Source organism: Peromyscus leucopus, chromosome 13 (assembly GCF_004664715.2).
Source record: "Peromyscus leucopus breed LL Stock chromosome 13, UCI_PerLeu_2.1, whole genome shotgun sequence".
In the NCBI taxonomy this organism is placed as follows: Eukaryota; Metazoa; Chordata; class Mammalia; order Rodentia; family Cricetidae; genus Peromyscus; species Peromyscus leucopus.
This window is the reverse complement of record NC_051074.1, coordinates 14,505,199-14,520,041: the sequence shown is the minus strand read 5'-3', so window position 1 is coordinate 14,520,041 and position 14,843 is coordinate 14,505,199. Positions and strand designations below refer to the sequence as shown.

General features: G+C 39.8%; 1 protein-coding gene across 1 annotated transcript in view; it reads left to right on the top strand.

Annotated features, from left to right (window-relative positions):
* Nucleotides 1–14,843, top strand: part of LOC114699793 — a 111,544-nt gene that overhangs the window by 37,479 nt on the left and 59,222 nt on the right. The window contains exon 6 of the mRNA XM_028879079.2: nucleotides 10,851–10,961. Coding sequence (XP_028734912.1) covers nucleotides 10,851–10,961 — 111 coding nt within the window. The remainder of the gene's footprint in view (nucleotides 1–10,850; nucleotides 10,962–14,843) is intronic.

Below are 14,843 nucleotides of genomic sequence, written 5' to 3'. Positions count from 1 at the left end.
CTGTTATGGTTGGAAAGGCTACATGGACACCTTTAGAGTTGCTGCTGCCAGGGAAAATAGTGAATCAGAAACAGTGTAGTATTCCTGGAGGAACTGCAGAAATTAGCGCCACTATTGATGGACTTGAAAGATGCAAGGGTGATGGTGTCCACCACATCTCCCTTTAACTCTACTACCTGGCTAGTGCAGATGACAGATGGATTGTGGAGAATGACAGATGACTATCAAAAGCTCAATCAAGTAGTGACTCTGATTGCAGCTGCTGTACCAGATGTGGTGTCCTTACTTGAGCAGATTAGCATATCTCCTGGTGCCTGGTATGCAGCTATTGATTTAGCAGAAGCATTTTTCTTGGTACCTGTCCATAAGGACTGGCAGAAGCAATTTGCTTTCAGTTGGCAAGGCTAGCAGTCTACCTTCACACTGTTACATCAAGGATATATTAACTCTATCCCTGTGTCATAGCTTAGTTCAAAGGGATCTTGATCATCTGTTCTTCCATAAAATATCACATTAATGCACTATATTAATGGCATTTTACTAACTGGGTGAAGTGAGCAGGAACAAACACTTTGGTAACTTGTTGGTAACACATATGTGCATCAGAGGATGGCAAATAAATCTAGCCAAATTTCAAGAACCTTCTACCTCAGTGGAATTTTTAGGAGTCCAGTGATGTGGACATGCAGAGATATTCCTTCTAACATGAAGGATAAGTTATTGCCCCTGGCCCCTACCACCACTGAAAAAGAAGCACATTTAGTGGGTCTATTTGGATTCTGGGGACAAGACACTCTCCACTTGGGTGTGTAAGTCCAGCCACATACCAAATTACTCAGAAAGCTGCTAGCTTTGAGTGGGTCCCAGGAACAACAGAAGGCTCTACTACTTGACTCATATGATCCAGCAGATCCAATGGTACTTGAAGTGGCAATGGCAGCTAGGGATACTGCTTAGAGCCTTTGGAAGGCCATTTGGTGAATCACAGAAGAGACTTTGGATTTTAGAGAAGGACTTCATCATCTGCAGACCACTATTCCCACTTTGAGAGACAGCTCTTGGTTTGGTATCGGTCTTAGTGGAAACTGATTGTATGACAATGAGCCTCCAAGTTACCAAACAGCCTGAGATGCCCATCATGAGCTGGGTGTTTTCTGACCCACCAAGTCACAAAATAGAATGGGCACAGCAGCAGTCCATTAGCAAACAGAATTGTTTTATAAATGGTCAGGTCCAAGCATATCTTGAAGGCATAAACAAGTTACTTGACGTTGCCCAAATGCCTATGGTTTCTACTCCCATTACAATGTCATCTGCTGTGAAGCATACATCTATAGCTTCTTGGAGTATTCCCTGTGACCTTTTGACTAAAGAAGAAAAGATAGGGATGGGTTTACTTATGGTTCTGCATATTAATCAGTCTCCACCCAAAAGTGGAAAGCTACAGAATTACAACTCCTTTCTGGGAAAACCCTGAAAGACACCAGCACATGGATATCTTCACAGTGGGCAGACCTTCAGGCAATTTACATGATCATACATTTTCTTTGGAAGGAGAAATGGCCAGATGTGAGATTGTCCGCTAATTCATGGACTATAACCACTGGATTGGCTGGATAGTCAGGGACTTTGAAAGAGCATTATTGGAAAATTGGCAAGAAATACATCTTGGTAAGAAGTATGTGGCTAGATCTGATCTCTCCAAATGGGCAAAGGATGGGAAGATTTTTATGTCCCATGTAAATGCTCATCAAAAGGTGGCTTCAGCAGAAGAGGGGTTCAGTAATCATATAGATAGGATGACCTGTTCTGTGAACAATCAACCTTTTTTCCCAGCTATCCCTACCATTGCTCACCCCAATGGGCTTATGAGCAAAGTGGCAATGGTAGCAGAGATTGAGCCATGGGTTTAACAAAATGTACTGCTACCACCAAGGTTGATATGGCTACAGCTGCTGAGTGCCAGATCTACTAACATCAGAGGCTATTGGTGAAATTATAATGGACACTCCACATAGCTAAAAGGGAGATTTATTTTGCAGGGTAACTTACAAGTGAAGGGATAGTTTACAGGGTCTGGGAAAGGTGTAGCACAGTCCAGCGGTGTTCTCTGGAGAACTCTGCTCGGTCTACCACCAGCGTCCAGGGGCCAGGAACCAAGAAAGCCTGCGCATCCGGATCTCGGGTTTTCAGTGTCTTCTCTCAGCCCCACCTTGTAGGCATGACCATTACTGAAGCCTCAATGGGGGTTGGAACTTCCAGGTCAAAGCTGGAACGGCTACCCACTACATCAGGCCAACACTGAGCCCCAGATATGGCACCATTTCTCCTAATGACCAGCCAGTGATATGGTGACAAGCTGACTACATGGGACCACTTTGTCCATGGAAATGACAACACTTTGTCCTTACTGGAGTAGATACTTAGTCTGGGTATGGGTTTGCCTTTCTTGCATATACTGCTTATGCCAAAACCACCATCTGTGGACTTATAGAATGCTTTATACACCATCATGGTATTCCATACACTACTGCTTCTGACCAGGGAACTCACTTCACAGACAGAAAAGTAATTTAGTGGCCCCATGATTTACAGAATCCACTGGTCTTACCATGTTGCCCATCCTCCTGAAGGAGCTGCCATGGTATAAAAATGTAGTGGCCTTTATGAGACACAGTGACACAGTTACAATGCTGATTGGGTGGCAGCAGCCTGGAGGGACAGGGTAGGGCTCTCCAGAAGGTGGTATATTCTTTGAATCAGCTTCGAAGATATGGTACAATTTCTCCACAGCCAGGATCCACTGGTCAGGGAGTGGAAAGGGGAATAGTTCCACTCATGATCACTCCCAATGACCCACTACCAAGTTTTTACTGTCTGTTTCTGTGACCTTAAGCTCTGCTGACCTAGAAGTTTTTGTTCCAGAGGGAGGCAGTACTCCTGCCAGGAAACACAGCAAACATCCATTGAACTGGAAACTCACACTTCCCCCTGACCACTTTGGGCTTCTGATGTCCACAAACCAACAGGCCAGGAAAGGAATAACAGAGTTAGAGTGTGTGATTGATCCATATTACCAAGATGAAATTGGATTTCTTCTCCACAATTGTTGTAAGAAAGAGTATGACTGGGGTAGAGGAAATTCTTTAGGGCATCTCTTTGTGTTGTCATGTCCTTTGATTGAAATCGTTGAGAAACTACAGCAGCCTAATCCAGAATGGCAATGTTATAGACCTTTCAGGATTGAAGGTATGGGTCATTCCTCCAAGAAAAGAACCAAGACCAGCTGAAGTGCTTGCTGAGGGTGGGAGAAATACAGAATGGGTAGCAGAAGAAGGTAGCTATAAATACCAGCTGTCCATGTGACCAGCTGCAAAAAGATTATAATTGACATGAGTGTTTCTTTTATATTTAGTTGAAAATATGTTTTGCACAGATATTTATGTTTTCTATCCTTGAATCTTTATCATACAATATAACACCAGTTAAGAGAGTTTCAATGGTTATCATATTTAAGTTTGAGATACTAAAAGAATGTCCCTCACAGGGCATTGCCACCTATTCTAGAATTTATAGTGTGTTTGTGTTTTATACAAGGGATACTTATATCCTGTTTGACATAATTATGTCCTGTTTATTGGTTTCATTTGGAAATTAAGCATGCATGACATCAGAAGATATGACTGTGTGTAAAGTTGACAAGGGGTGGAATTGTGATGGCTATTTTTGGTTGTCAATTTGACTACATCTGGAATTAATTAAAACCCAAATAACTGGATATACCTGTGAAAGTTTTTTTCCTAACTAAATCATTTGAAGTGGGAAAAAACACTTTTAATCTGGATCTTTTGAGGTAGGAAGATCTACTTGCAATCTTCTCCTAACAATGTATATAAAGGAAACAGAAGAAGGAAGCTTGCTCTTTTTGCCTGCTTGTGCTCTCTCTACCATATATGTAAGAGAAAGAGCTAGAGTTTAATGAATCTCAGGGCAAAATTATTCATCTCAAAATAAATGATATTCTTTAGATGCTAGAACAGCTGTTGAACAAAACACATTCTCTGGCAAGTGAGAAGAGTGACAACCTGCAGATGTCAAGTAAAAAGAAAATTAATATATAATAAATAAATATATATAAATATACATGAATGAGTGCATATGTTATATATAAGAAATGAACACACACATAGCCATATAAATGTACATATATGTGTTTGGGAGTAGGCCTAGGACTTCTAGTATCTGGGCAGATCAGAAAGCAATAACAGATGAGAGTTGATATTTAGCTGCTTGATCTCTCTCTCTCTCTCTCTCTCTCTCTCTCTCTCTCTCTCTCTCTCTCTCTCTCTCTCTCCTTCCCTCCTTCCTTCTCTACCTCCTCTCCCCCTTCTCTTTTTACTCAATTTGAGACCCAAGCCAATGGATGGACTAGTACTCACACATTCATCTAAACCCCATATTCTTTCTGCATATTCTATTCCCCTAGAGAATTCTGACCAATACACAGGCCATAGTAGCTGGGAAGTCTTGATACAGTCCATGGTGGCAGGGAAGGCATGGTACGGTCCATGGGGGCAGAGAAGGCCATGATACAGGCCAAGGTAGCTGGGAAGGTATGATAGTGGTTGTGATGGCTAGGAAGTTTTGATATAGGCCACAGAGGCAGGAGTATGGGACTAAGACTCCTCATGTCTGGGAAGACCAGTAAGCAATGAAGGATAAGAGTTGATGCTTAGCTGCTTGACATGTCTCTCTGTCTGACTCTTTCTTTGTCTGTCTATCTCTGTCTGCCTCTGTCCCTCTCACTCCCCTCCCTCCCTCCCTCCCTACCTTCCTTCCTTCCCTCTCTCCCTCCTCCCTGCTTCTCCACTTTATTCAATCTGAGACCCAAACCAATAGACAGAATTGTACTATACACATTCATCTAAACCCCAGCACTGTGTCTCCTTGGTAAATCCAGTCAATTTCATCATGAACATTCACCATCACAAGTTCTGATATCTTTGTGACTATTCAATTTAATGGTTAACTGTATCCTTGTTGTTCTAATACAAAACAAATAACTCCATGTGCTCTGTGGGAAACTTGTAAATCAGGGGGCGCTAAGGTATTTTGCAATAAGAAGGCTGAAGTGTCTTTTCTGTCACAGAGATTTGACAGACAATGCATAGTTAACCCAGGATTTTATTCAACATCAGAAAGTACTGCCCTGGCAGGGATTCGCCTAGCTGCTGAGTGTAGCTCTCTCATTTTTTTCTTAAATGTATTTCTCAGTGCTGAGAATCCCTCTGAAATCCATTGTCTACTCAAATCTACTAAATGAGGGGTTGAGGGACTTTAAAATTACACATATTTTCAGCCCTTCTGAGAATCTTATTCATACTATAAAACATTGTTCTGGATGCAGTAGAGAGGCTTAATTACACACTGAAGATAAAAAAGATAAAGAGAAGAGACCTGTAGGTGGGGTGGAAATGATTATCCATAAGTATACAGAGTGTGAGCTCGCTTGGCACTTATGCAACTAATTGCCCACACCCGGCTGGCATCTGCATGAATGGTTTCTTGAAAGCCTAAGTGCCTGTGAGATCTGTTGGCATAAACAAAAGAAACAGATGTTTCAACTTTGATAGCAAGCAAACTCAGAAAGAAAACTATACATTTAAGACAGGATAAGCAAGCGAGGAAGTGATGAGGAGGCCCATGTTACTGAAGCTCCAGAATTGAAAGTGCTACTGTTAGAGTGCAAATTTAAAAGTGAAAAATACAAGCTCTTTTTTTTTTTTTTTTTTAAGTACAAGGCTTTCAGAATCTACATTATATGTAAATATGCATGACAGGATCTTCTCATCAAGCTTTTTCTAATAACCTTAGAAGTGTATCTATTTGGAGGGAACTGCAAATTTAGAAAGTCATACTCTTGTTTTCCTACTACTTCATACCTTCCTGAGCAATTTATGTTGAACACTTTGGCACCAAAACCGAAGTCAAATAGGGCAAACATTTGTGTGGTGTATTACCAAGTCACTTTCAACTTTCTTTGGCCTCAATGAAGCCCTTGTACTACAACTCCAGTATTGGTGAAATTGTTAAGGTCTCTCCACGTAGTTAAAAGGGAGGTTTATTTAGTGGCATAACTTACAAGTGAAGGGATAGGTAGGTTGCAGGGTCTGGGAAAGATGTAGCACAGTCCAGTGGTGTTCTCTGGAGAACTCTGCTCAGTCTACCTCCAGCATCCAGGGTCCAGGCACCAAATGAAAGGGGTGCATCTGGATCGCGGGTCTTCAGGATCCTCTCTTGGCCCCGCCTTGTAGGCATGACAGTTACCGAAGCCTCAATGGGGGTTGGAACTTCCAGGTCAAAGCTGGAATGGCTACCCACTACACTCCAGCATCATTAGTAGATAGAGGTGAACCTTGTAAGATGTATGACAGTGCAGACTACCACCACCAGTGCCCACTATTCAAAATGAAAAGGCGTTTTATAAATCAGCCACAAGAGTGGCAAACCATAATCCCCTGCCAACAACTATTTACTTGGTATAATAACCAATAATATAGAGGTAACACAATTTAAAATGAACAGAGGAGTTGTATAGATACTTACCTGAATAAGATAATAATCAATAAGCAAATTGACAGTGCTCAGCATCAGTACTCACCAGAGAAAGAAAAACCACAGACTTACTAATTTTTCTCACAAGTATGATTATCATAAAAGATCAAATAACAAATACTGACAAGAATACAAAGGAATCCAGAATACCCATGCAAAAATACAGTAAAAACTTCAAATTGTATAATCAGAATAGAGCAATCCTCATAGTAATGGAGTCTTTAAGTAAAAAATTATTTTAAAGCAAAAGTTACTTAGAAAACGTTCTATTTAACATGTACTTGGATTTAGATTTTGTAATGTTTAATGACTTATCTAGTCAATCATTTAACGTATTGATTAGCACAAATTCTCAAATTCCTTCTACTTCCCTTATTCTCCCATAAGCTTTAGTTAGTCCTCATTTTCTTAATGTCTTGAACAGACTAAGATTAATGATGATGTTAGAGTTACCTTTATGGCCTCAATATAGAACTGCTGACATTCTCTTCATCTTGGATATCATTTCCTTCTCTCTGTGTCTCTCTGCCTTTGTCTCTGTCTCTTTCTGTCTGTCTGTCTCTGTCTCTCTCTCCCTCCATCCCTCTCTCTGTGCACCCATATGTGTCCATGTGCATGCATGTGTATAATTGTGCAAGCACATATGTGCTCATGAATGTAGAAGCCAGAGTCAATATCACATGTCTTCCTCACTTGCTTTCTACCTCACTTTTTGAGACAAGTCTTTCACTGAACCTTGAGTTCACCGATTTGGACAGACTGACAGGCTTGGAGCCCCTGAGATGCTTCCTGTGTATCTATCCCCGACACTGAGATTAAGAGCTGCATATAGCCATGCCTAGGTTTTTGTGCAGATGCTGGGGATCCAAGGTCAGGTCTGCAGTCTGTATTTTACCAGCTAAGCCCTGTCTTCATTGTAATCTCTATTGACTATATTTTTTTAAGATCTATCTGTTTTTATTTTTGTTTTCCTTTGTCCAGCCACCCCTCTCTCTCTCTTACTAATCGTAACTATTCTTTGACTTTTATCTTCAGTGCTCTATACTTCTCTCCTTACATTGTCTGAGTGTTGAATCTGCTTGTTGGTTCTATCTTAATACCTATGCTTCTTCAATATCTATGCTTCAAATCCTCTCTCTTTTCTATTATACCTGGAATGAACCCTGAGGTTCACTCATGCTAGACAAGCAGTCTACCACTGTGCTTCCCCTCCATCCCCCAAAATATTTTTAATTCACCCCAATAAATATTTAAGATTATATACTCCGTGGTTATTTCAGTGTATATAAAAGCAAACACACATTTAACCAGTGTTTTTTCCTCCATATATTAGAAGTTATTCTGAATATATAAAATACCATAATAAACAAATGAGAAATTTCACTTGCTGATGATATGTTTATGTTTCATTAAGGATAGATAGACAGGTATCCAAATGAATTCTAAAGAGCATTTCAGGTCATGTGAAAGATTGTTATGCTTCTACTAATCTTTAGAGTTATGTTATAGGGTTGTACAAATTCTAGTAATAATATCCATGCTGATCTGTTTAACTTAATCTCTCTATCCTAAATTAATCTTCCTAAAGCCTAAGATATAAAACAATTTACCTGTTTTATGCTTATGATATTTCATATCTCTCTAATGTCAGAGGATCCAGTACAATTCTGCATCTTCGCCTAAAACAACCTTCCTCCTTTGGCCACATCCCTTATATTATCACCAAGGTCAATGTCCACTGATCTACAGCCTCTACACTAGCTGACTTGAGTCACTAACTTTTGGAAAGTTATGCATACCTTTGCTCAGAATACTTACTGTTTGGGGTATGTTGGTATTTTGAAATGATGCTAACTTTGGCAATAAAAAGATATGCCCTCATCAAGACAAACAAAATAAAAGGTTATTAGTCATGGTAGTAGTCTAATGTAGATGTTCTTAATTGGAGATAGTTTTACCCCACACAATGTTTCATGATCTGGGTTCCATTTTCCTTACGAATCTATCAACCCCTGGAACCCCAAAGTCACTGGCACCTGCTAGACAGATGAAAATAGGAGAAAGAAAGGGTGGCCCTCCTGTGTAGTTAGGGTTTCGGCCTAGAACACCACTTCTGTTCACATTCCAGTGGGTAGGGCTTTTTCAGATTGCATGCCCAACAGCAAAGGAATCTGGAAAAAACTGGCCAACTGTGAGCCCAGACAGCAGAGGAATTAGGCTTATGTAAACCTAGCAGCCTTCACCACTTTGGCCTACCTAATACTCATGAAACATAATTCACTTATTCATTAATATCAGGCCAGATTCTCCTTTTTCTGAAAACACTTTATAAATACTCCAAGTTGGAGTAAGAATTCCTTTTCCCCAATCACAGCACATACTGTCTTTGTGACATGTCTTAGATCTGTCCTTTCTATACTACAAGTGTAGTTTTCTTTTTTAGTGCTGCTTCTCTTTTCATTACCAGTAAAATTAAAGGTTCTTGATGAAAAGAACTATAGCATATGATTTGGAGTGGTTCGTTTATTCATCCAATGTGTGTTTGTTGAATGACTGTTAACCTGTAAGACAGTAGCTGGTATTATGGTGAACATAGAAAATAATAAGAAACTTCACTGGATCTATGTTGTTATTTGCAATGCCATAAACAGATTCTCTAAGCCCTTTAAGATGTATTTACTGCAATAGATTCAAATGATCAAGCATGCCATGAGATGCAACATTACTCCAAGTAGAATAGTATATAAATGAACGGGAGTGTCAAAGATTGCTTTCTGGATTGAAGGAGCCATGGATTATAAGTCAGAGACTTCCCTACCATTAAAACAGATTCAGATGAACTGTAGTCATTAATGAAAATATTCTACATCATGTTGCCCTCAGCAACTGAGTCGTATTTTAAAAATAACATTCTTGACCAGGCATTGTGATGTATACCTTTAACCCCAGCACTCTGGAGGCAGAGGCAGGCAGATCTCTGTGAGTTCAAGGCCAGCTTGATCTACAGAAGGAGTTCTGGGACAGCTAGGGGTACACAGAGAAACCCCATCTTAAAGAACCAACATATAAAAAAAGTAAAAAAATAAATTAAAATTCTTTGGGGCTAGAGAGATGGATCAGTGCTTAAGAACACTGGCTGCTCTTTCAGATGATGCTGGTTCAATTCCCAGCATACACGTGCTGGCTCACAACCATCTGTAACTCCAGTTCCAGGGATCTGATACTTTCTTCTGCCTCTGCAGACACCAAACATCCACTTGGTGCACAGACATGCATGCAGGCAAAACATCCACATATATAAAAACATAGCAAAATAAAATAAAGCATAGTAAAATAAAATGAAACTTGAAAAGTAACATTTAAAATGAATATTCGTTGAGGAGGTCAGTGATGTTCTACATATTTAAAACTTGCTATTGCTCAGCTTGCACATCAAAGAGAGAGAAAAGGAGTTTAAAATGAATGAATAAAGAAAAAGCAGAATGCAACTGCTTGCTGTCAGAAGAATTTTGACCAAATCTATAGGAGACCATGTTGTTTAAAATAAATTAACGTTAAAATAGCATATTGATTCTTTATGGGTGTACTGCAAAATGAAAGTAATAGACATTCAAGGAACAAAATATCCATTGGCCAGGGCCTTTAGTCTTCTACAGCTAAGGACCATAAAGCTGAGACTATTTTCTGTTTCCTATCTGAAAAGACTCAGGAAGGAGCCTAAACAATGCAAGTAAAAGCAGTTCTTTCGCTCGCTCTTTTCTCACCCGCCTCCCAACTACTCCAAGATCTGTTTTTGCCACAACTTCATAAGTATTTCAATTACTTGTTCCCTGAACGGTCCTGCAGAGAGGCTCTGCCCCCAGCCCCCTTTTTATAGATGAAGATATTGAGGTTAAGTGATTTTCTCAGGGTTACAAAGAGACCTCACAGCAATGGGGAATGAGAAGCACTAGTTCACCCTTCTCGGGGATGAATAGATTGAGTTTCAGAGCCGCTTTGCTATTGTATTGCAAAGGAGCCACTCAAATGCCTGGCTGAATGTCTAAGTCCTAGAAATGAAAGGGAGGCCGCAAGGAGAGCATTTTCTTTCTCATTAATGACACAAGCAATTGTCTAAAGTTGGGGAGGGTGAAAAGGCCCTGTAGAAAAAGAGTCTTTTCTAAAAAGTACAAACAGCAGGATACTCAATTTGGGACCCTCTGTCAAGGAGACTGTTGTCATCTGTCTCCTTACAGACAGTGCTGCTGAGGAAGCTGGACTCCAGATTGGAGACGTGGTGCTGTCTGTCAATGGCACTGAGGTCACCAGTGTTGAGCATGCAGAAGCTGTGCACCTTGCAAAGAAAGGTAAGTGGGCCAATTACAGACTCCAGAGTTCACCGAAAATGCTGAGCGCTCAATACACAGGAAGTTTGAATGTGAGAAGGTGGCAGATGTGGAGGGATGCCTTTACTGCACTGTGATCAACATGATGTTTTATCCTAGTAATTAAACCTCATTTCTAAGTCATACACACTTTGTATTCATCATCACCCGTAAAATATTTTGTCAGAAGGCAAAATACACTTCACTACCAAAACATTTCTTTAATTAAGAAACAAAGATATTTTCATCATAAGTATTTGTTTACTATTTATTTTCAGTTCTTTTTACATGTGCTCCTTCCCTTCATTTTTTCTATTTCTTAACAAAGAAAGTTTGTAGAGGTAAAAATCTCGGGTTTTTACTGTGGTGTGTCTGTGTGTGTGTGTGTGTGTGTGTGTGTGTGTGTGTGTGTGTGTGTATGCGAGACAGACATCACAGGACTGAAGCTTTTAGAGATTCTCTTAGGACCACCTGAGAACTGTGTGTCAAATAGTTCCATCACAGATGGAACCACCACAGTAGTGGTGCACCCCCTGCACCCTGGCGTCCATTCACAGTAAACTTGTGGAGAGATTTATGCCATTGTTCTCTCTGAAAAACAATGTTCTTCATCACCACGTTAGAAGTCCTTCAAGTCTCATAGATAAACACATTCAACTAGAAAATGCTTTGTTCTGTCACAGGATTATCTGATGTGGTATCTTATTCCTGAAAGCTATATGGATGCTGTGATGCTCCTGAATCATTGTTAGACAATGAGATATTACTTAAAATGAACATTGGGAATAAGCCTCAGGTGCCCTGGCTTGTGTCAATAGACTTCTTTCATGCTTTGGGGTTACCCAGAGCTAAGAGTTCTCCCATACAGGCTAACATTTGAAAACCACCGACAAGTGCATTCTGCTTAACTATTCCGAATTGTTTTCAGGCAGAATTTGCTTTATTGCTCTGTGAGATGTGTACCAGGTCTGCCAGGAATGCAAGGTCATTATCAGGTAGCATGTGCAGTAACTCTCAAAGGTCTTATCCTAAAAAGTTACCCTTTCTGAAGCACGGCTTAGGAATGCAGCTTTGTTATCATAATTACACTAATAAGTTGATAGTGGAAGACAGTAAGGCAATGTTATGCATTATTTTTGTACTTAGCTGTTCTCATAGATAATTCCTTGTAATTTACATTTTTGTGTTAAATAATATTTTCCTAATACTTTTATTCCTAGTGGTTTTTTTTTTTAATTTTGTTCCAAAAAGCTTAATGTTGTTTATAATACTTAACCATTCCTGGAAATGAAAGGAAAACAGAGAACATCTCTGAAACTTGAATAGCGGAGTGTCTGGCTCCTGATAAAATGGTCACATGACATTGACAGTTGGAGAAAAGTGACTTGTATATCCCAGCTTGAGCTCATTGCTCCTGGGAGTTACTTGGACGAGTGGGTTTTACTCTGTTATAATCCTGGTTCAACCTTAACTTTCCTCTCAAAAAAAGAAAAGAACAAACAAACAAACCCATAACCCCCTGTCTTTGCCAATCCTCAGACTCAACACTAGAGACACCTTCAAAGCAGAAGGTAAATTGTGGATCTGAGATATCAAAAAATAATAAAGAAAGAGACAGAAAAGGATGATGTCATGCTTGTATTTGTTACAGAGTGGGAATTACATTAAAATAACAGATGAGGGCTCAGTATCTTGTGTGAGAAATAGGCTGGGGTGAGATATTTATCATTGACTTTGTCATTCATGTGCTCCTGGCAAGCCTTGTTCTACCTCAATATCAATGAATACTACGAAGTTGACAGCTCCTGTTATAGACAGTCAATGAGATGTGCCCACCTGGATGGAGGCATAGATCTCTCCATATTCACAGACGATGCCCTGCATATACTTAGGGGTAACTGACTATAGCACAGCTTTGAGCTCAGAAACAGTGAAATCTCTGATAGAATAATTGAGAGATTCTCTGCGATTCTTGGTCACCTGCCATGAAAACAAACAACACAAACACAGCAGCCGGACCAAGGTAGCAGCCCAAGAGGTGTGCTGCCATGAAGATGACCACCTCACTCACCAGGAGGAACACCAGGGAGGGGTGCAGCTTTAAACTTGTTCCAGTGCATATTTCTCAAAATATTTTTAGCAATCCCCAAGCAAAAGATTAACATCTCATCGAAATAATACAGAATTTGGGAAACAGTGCAGGGAGAGAATGTCAGTGTAGGAATAATTTGTAAGAAGCAAGGTAGAATGAATACATCTGAGAGAGCAGACATTTAAAATTTAAAATAAGATCAATATACATCACTGAATTGGTCAAGGAGGACATTTATAGGATATGAAACAGAAAAGCAGTTGTTAAGAAGAGCCAGTTGTCAGTGCTAAGTATAAAGAAGACAAATGTTGGGGGAAAAAAACAGTATGTGACCTGAATAATAAAATACATGCAATGGAAAGATCCAAGGTGATCCAAACTAGTGTATAAACTGTCACAGAAAGTGTCAAGGAGAAAGAGAGAGAGGAATAAAGGAAAGGAAAGGGAAGGGGAGGGGAGGAGAGGAGAGGAGAAGGGAAAGGAGGGAGGGAGGGAGGGAGGGAGGGAGGGAGGGAGGGAGGGAGGGAGGGAGGAAGGTAAAAGTCAGGCAGACATAAAAACAATTATACACAAAGGATAAAACCAGAGGAATAACATAGAACTATCCTAATTAAGAATTCCTGAGAGAGAAAAAATTAAATATGTGAAAAAGAAAAATTAGTGCATGTGTGTGTACATCCATGCATGTGTTTGTGGTGGGGGTGCACATGTATGTGGACAGTTGTGTGACTGTGTATGGGGAAGCCAGAGATCAACGTCAGTTGTCATTCCAAGTGCTCTCCACTTCGTTTTGTGAGACAGGGTCTTTTAGTAGCAGGAAACTCACTGACTTGTGAGGTTGGCTAGTCAATAAGCCCAAGATACTTGCTCACCTCTGCTTCTCCAGCACTGGCATTGTCAGCACACGTTACCATGTGTGGCTTTTAAAATACAGCTTCTGGGGATCAACTCAGGTCCTTATGCTTGCATGGCAAGCACTTTACCAACCAAGCTATTGCCCTCGTCAACCAAGAAAAGTATTAGAAACAGAACAAAGCAAGCTGTTATGAGGACCAATGAAAGAAAAAGAAATCAGAAAAGAGGTTATCAGATAGACGGGCATAAAAACTCTTAGGCAAGCAGACTATAGTGAAATTTAAGAATAGTAAAGAGAAAGAGAAGATATTTAAGCTTTAGGAGGGAGGCATTGTATCACCTTTAAAGGAACCGAAATGCAACCAGACTTTGTAACAATAGCAAGTTCTAGAATAGTATAGAGTAATAGTCTCAAAATATTAAAGAAATTCAAATGTAATGTCCACTTAAAGGATTATTTGATGTAAGTATATATGGCAAAGGGTTATTGGCGTTCATGACTTTAGAAAGATTATCTCGAGGAATCTCAGATAAAACACTTTGCCAAGGAGAAATATAAACCACAACCACTTTATATTAAGCATGAAAAATAGGTGCAAGAAAATAGTTTAAAATTCCCTATTAACATTTTTGGTACTACATTGACCAAAATAATTACTTAATAGAGTTAAATGCATTCATATAATTTTAATGTCCCAAACATAAAGAGAAAAACATCAGTTTCCTTTCATCTCTTAAAAAGTCTACTTATAACTATGTAGCTTTTTATTGCCATGACAAAACATTGTAGATAGCCAGCCCATAAGGAGGAAAGCTTTACTATGACCCATGTTCTCACTCCATGGTTATTTGATGTTGATGCTTTGAATTGTGGGGATATCAGTTGTGTCAGTAGCATGTGCTAGAGGAGGATGCTC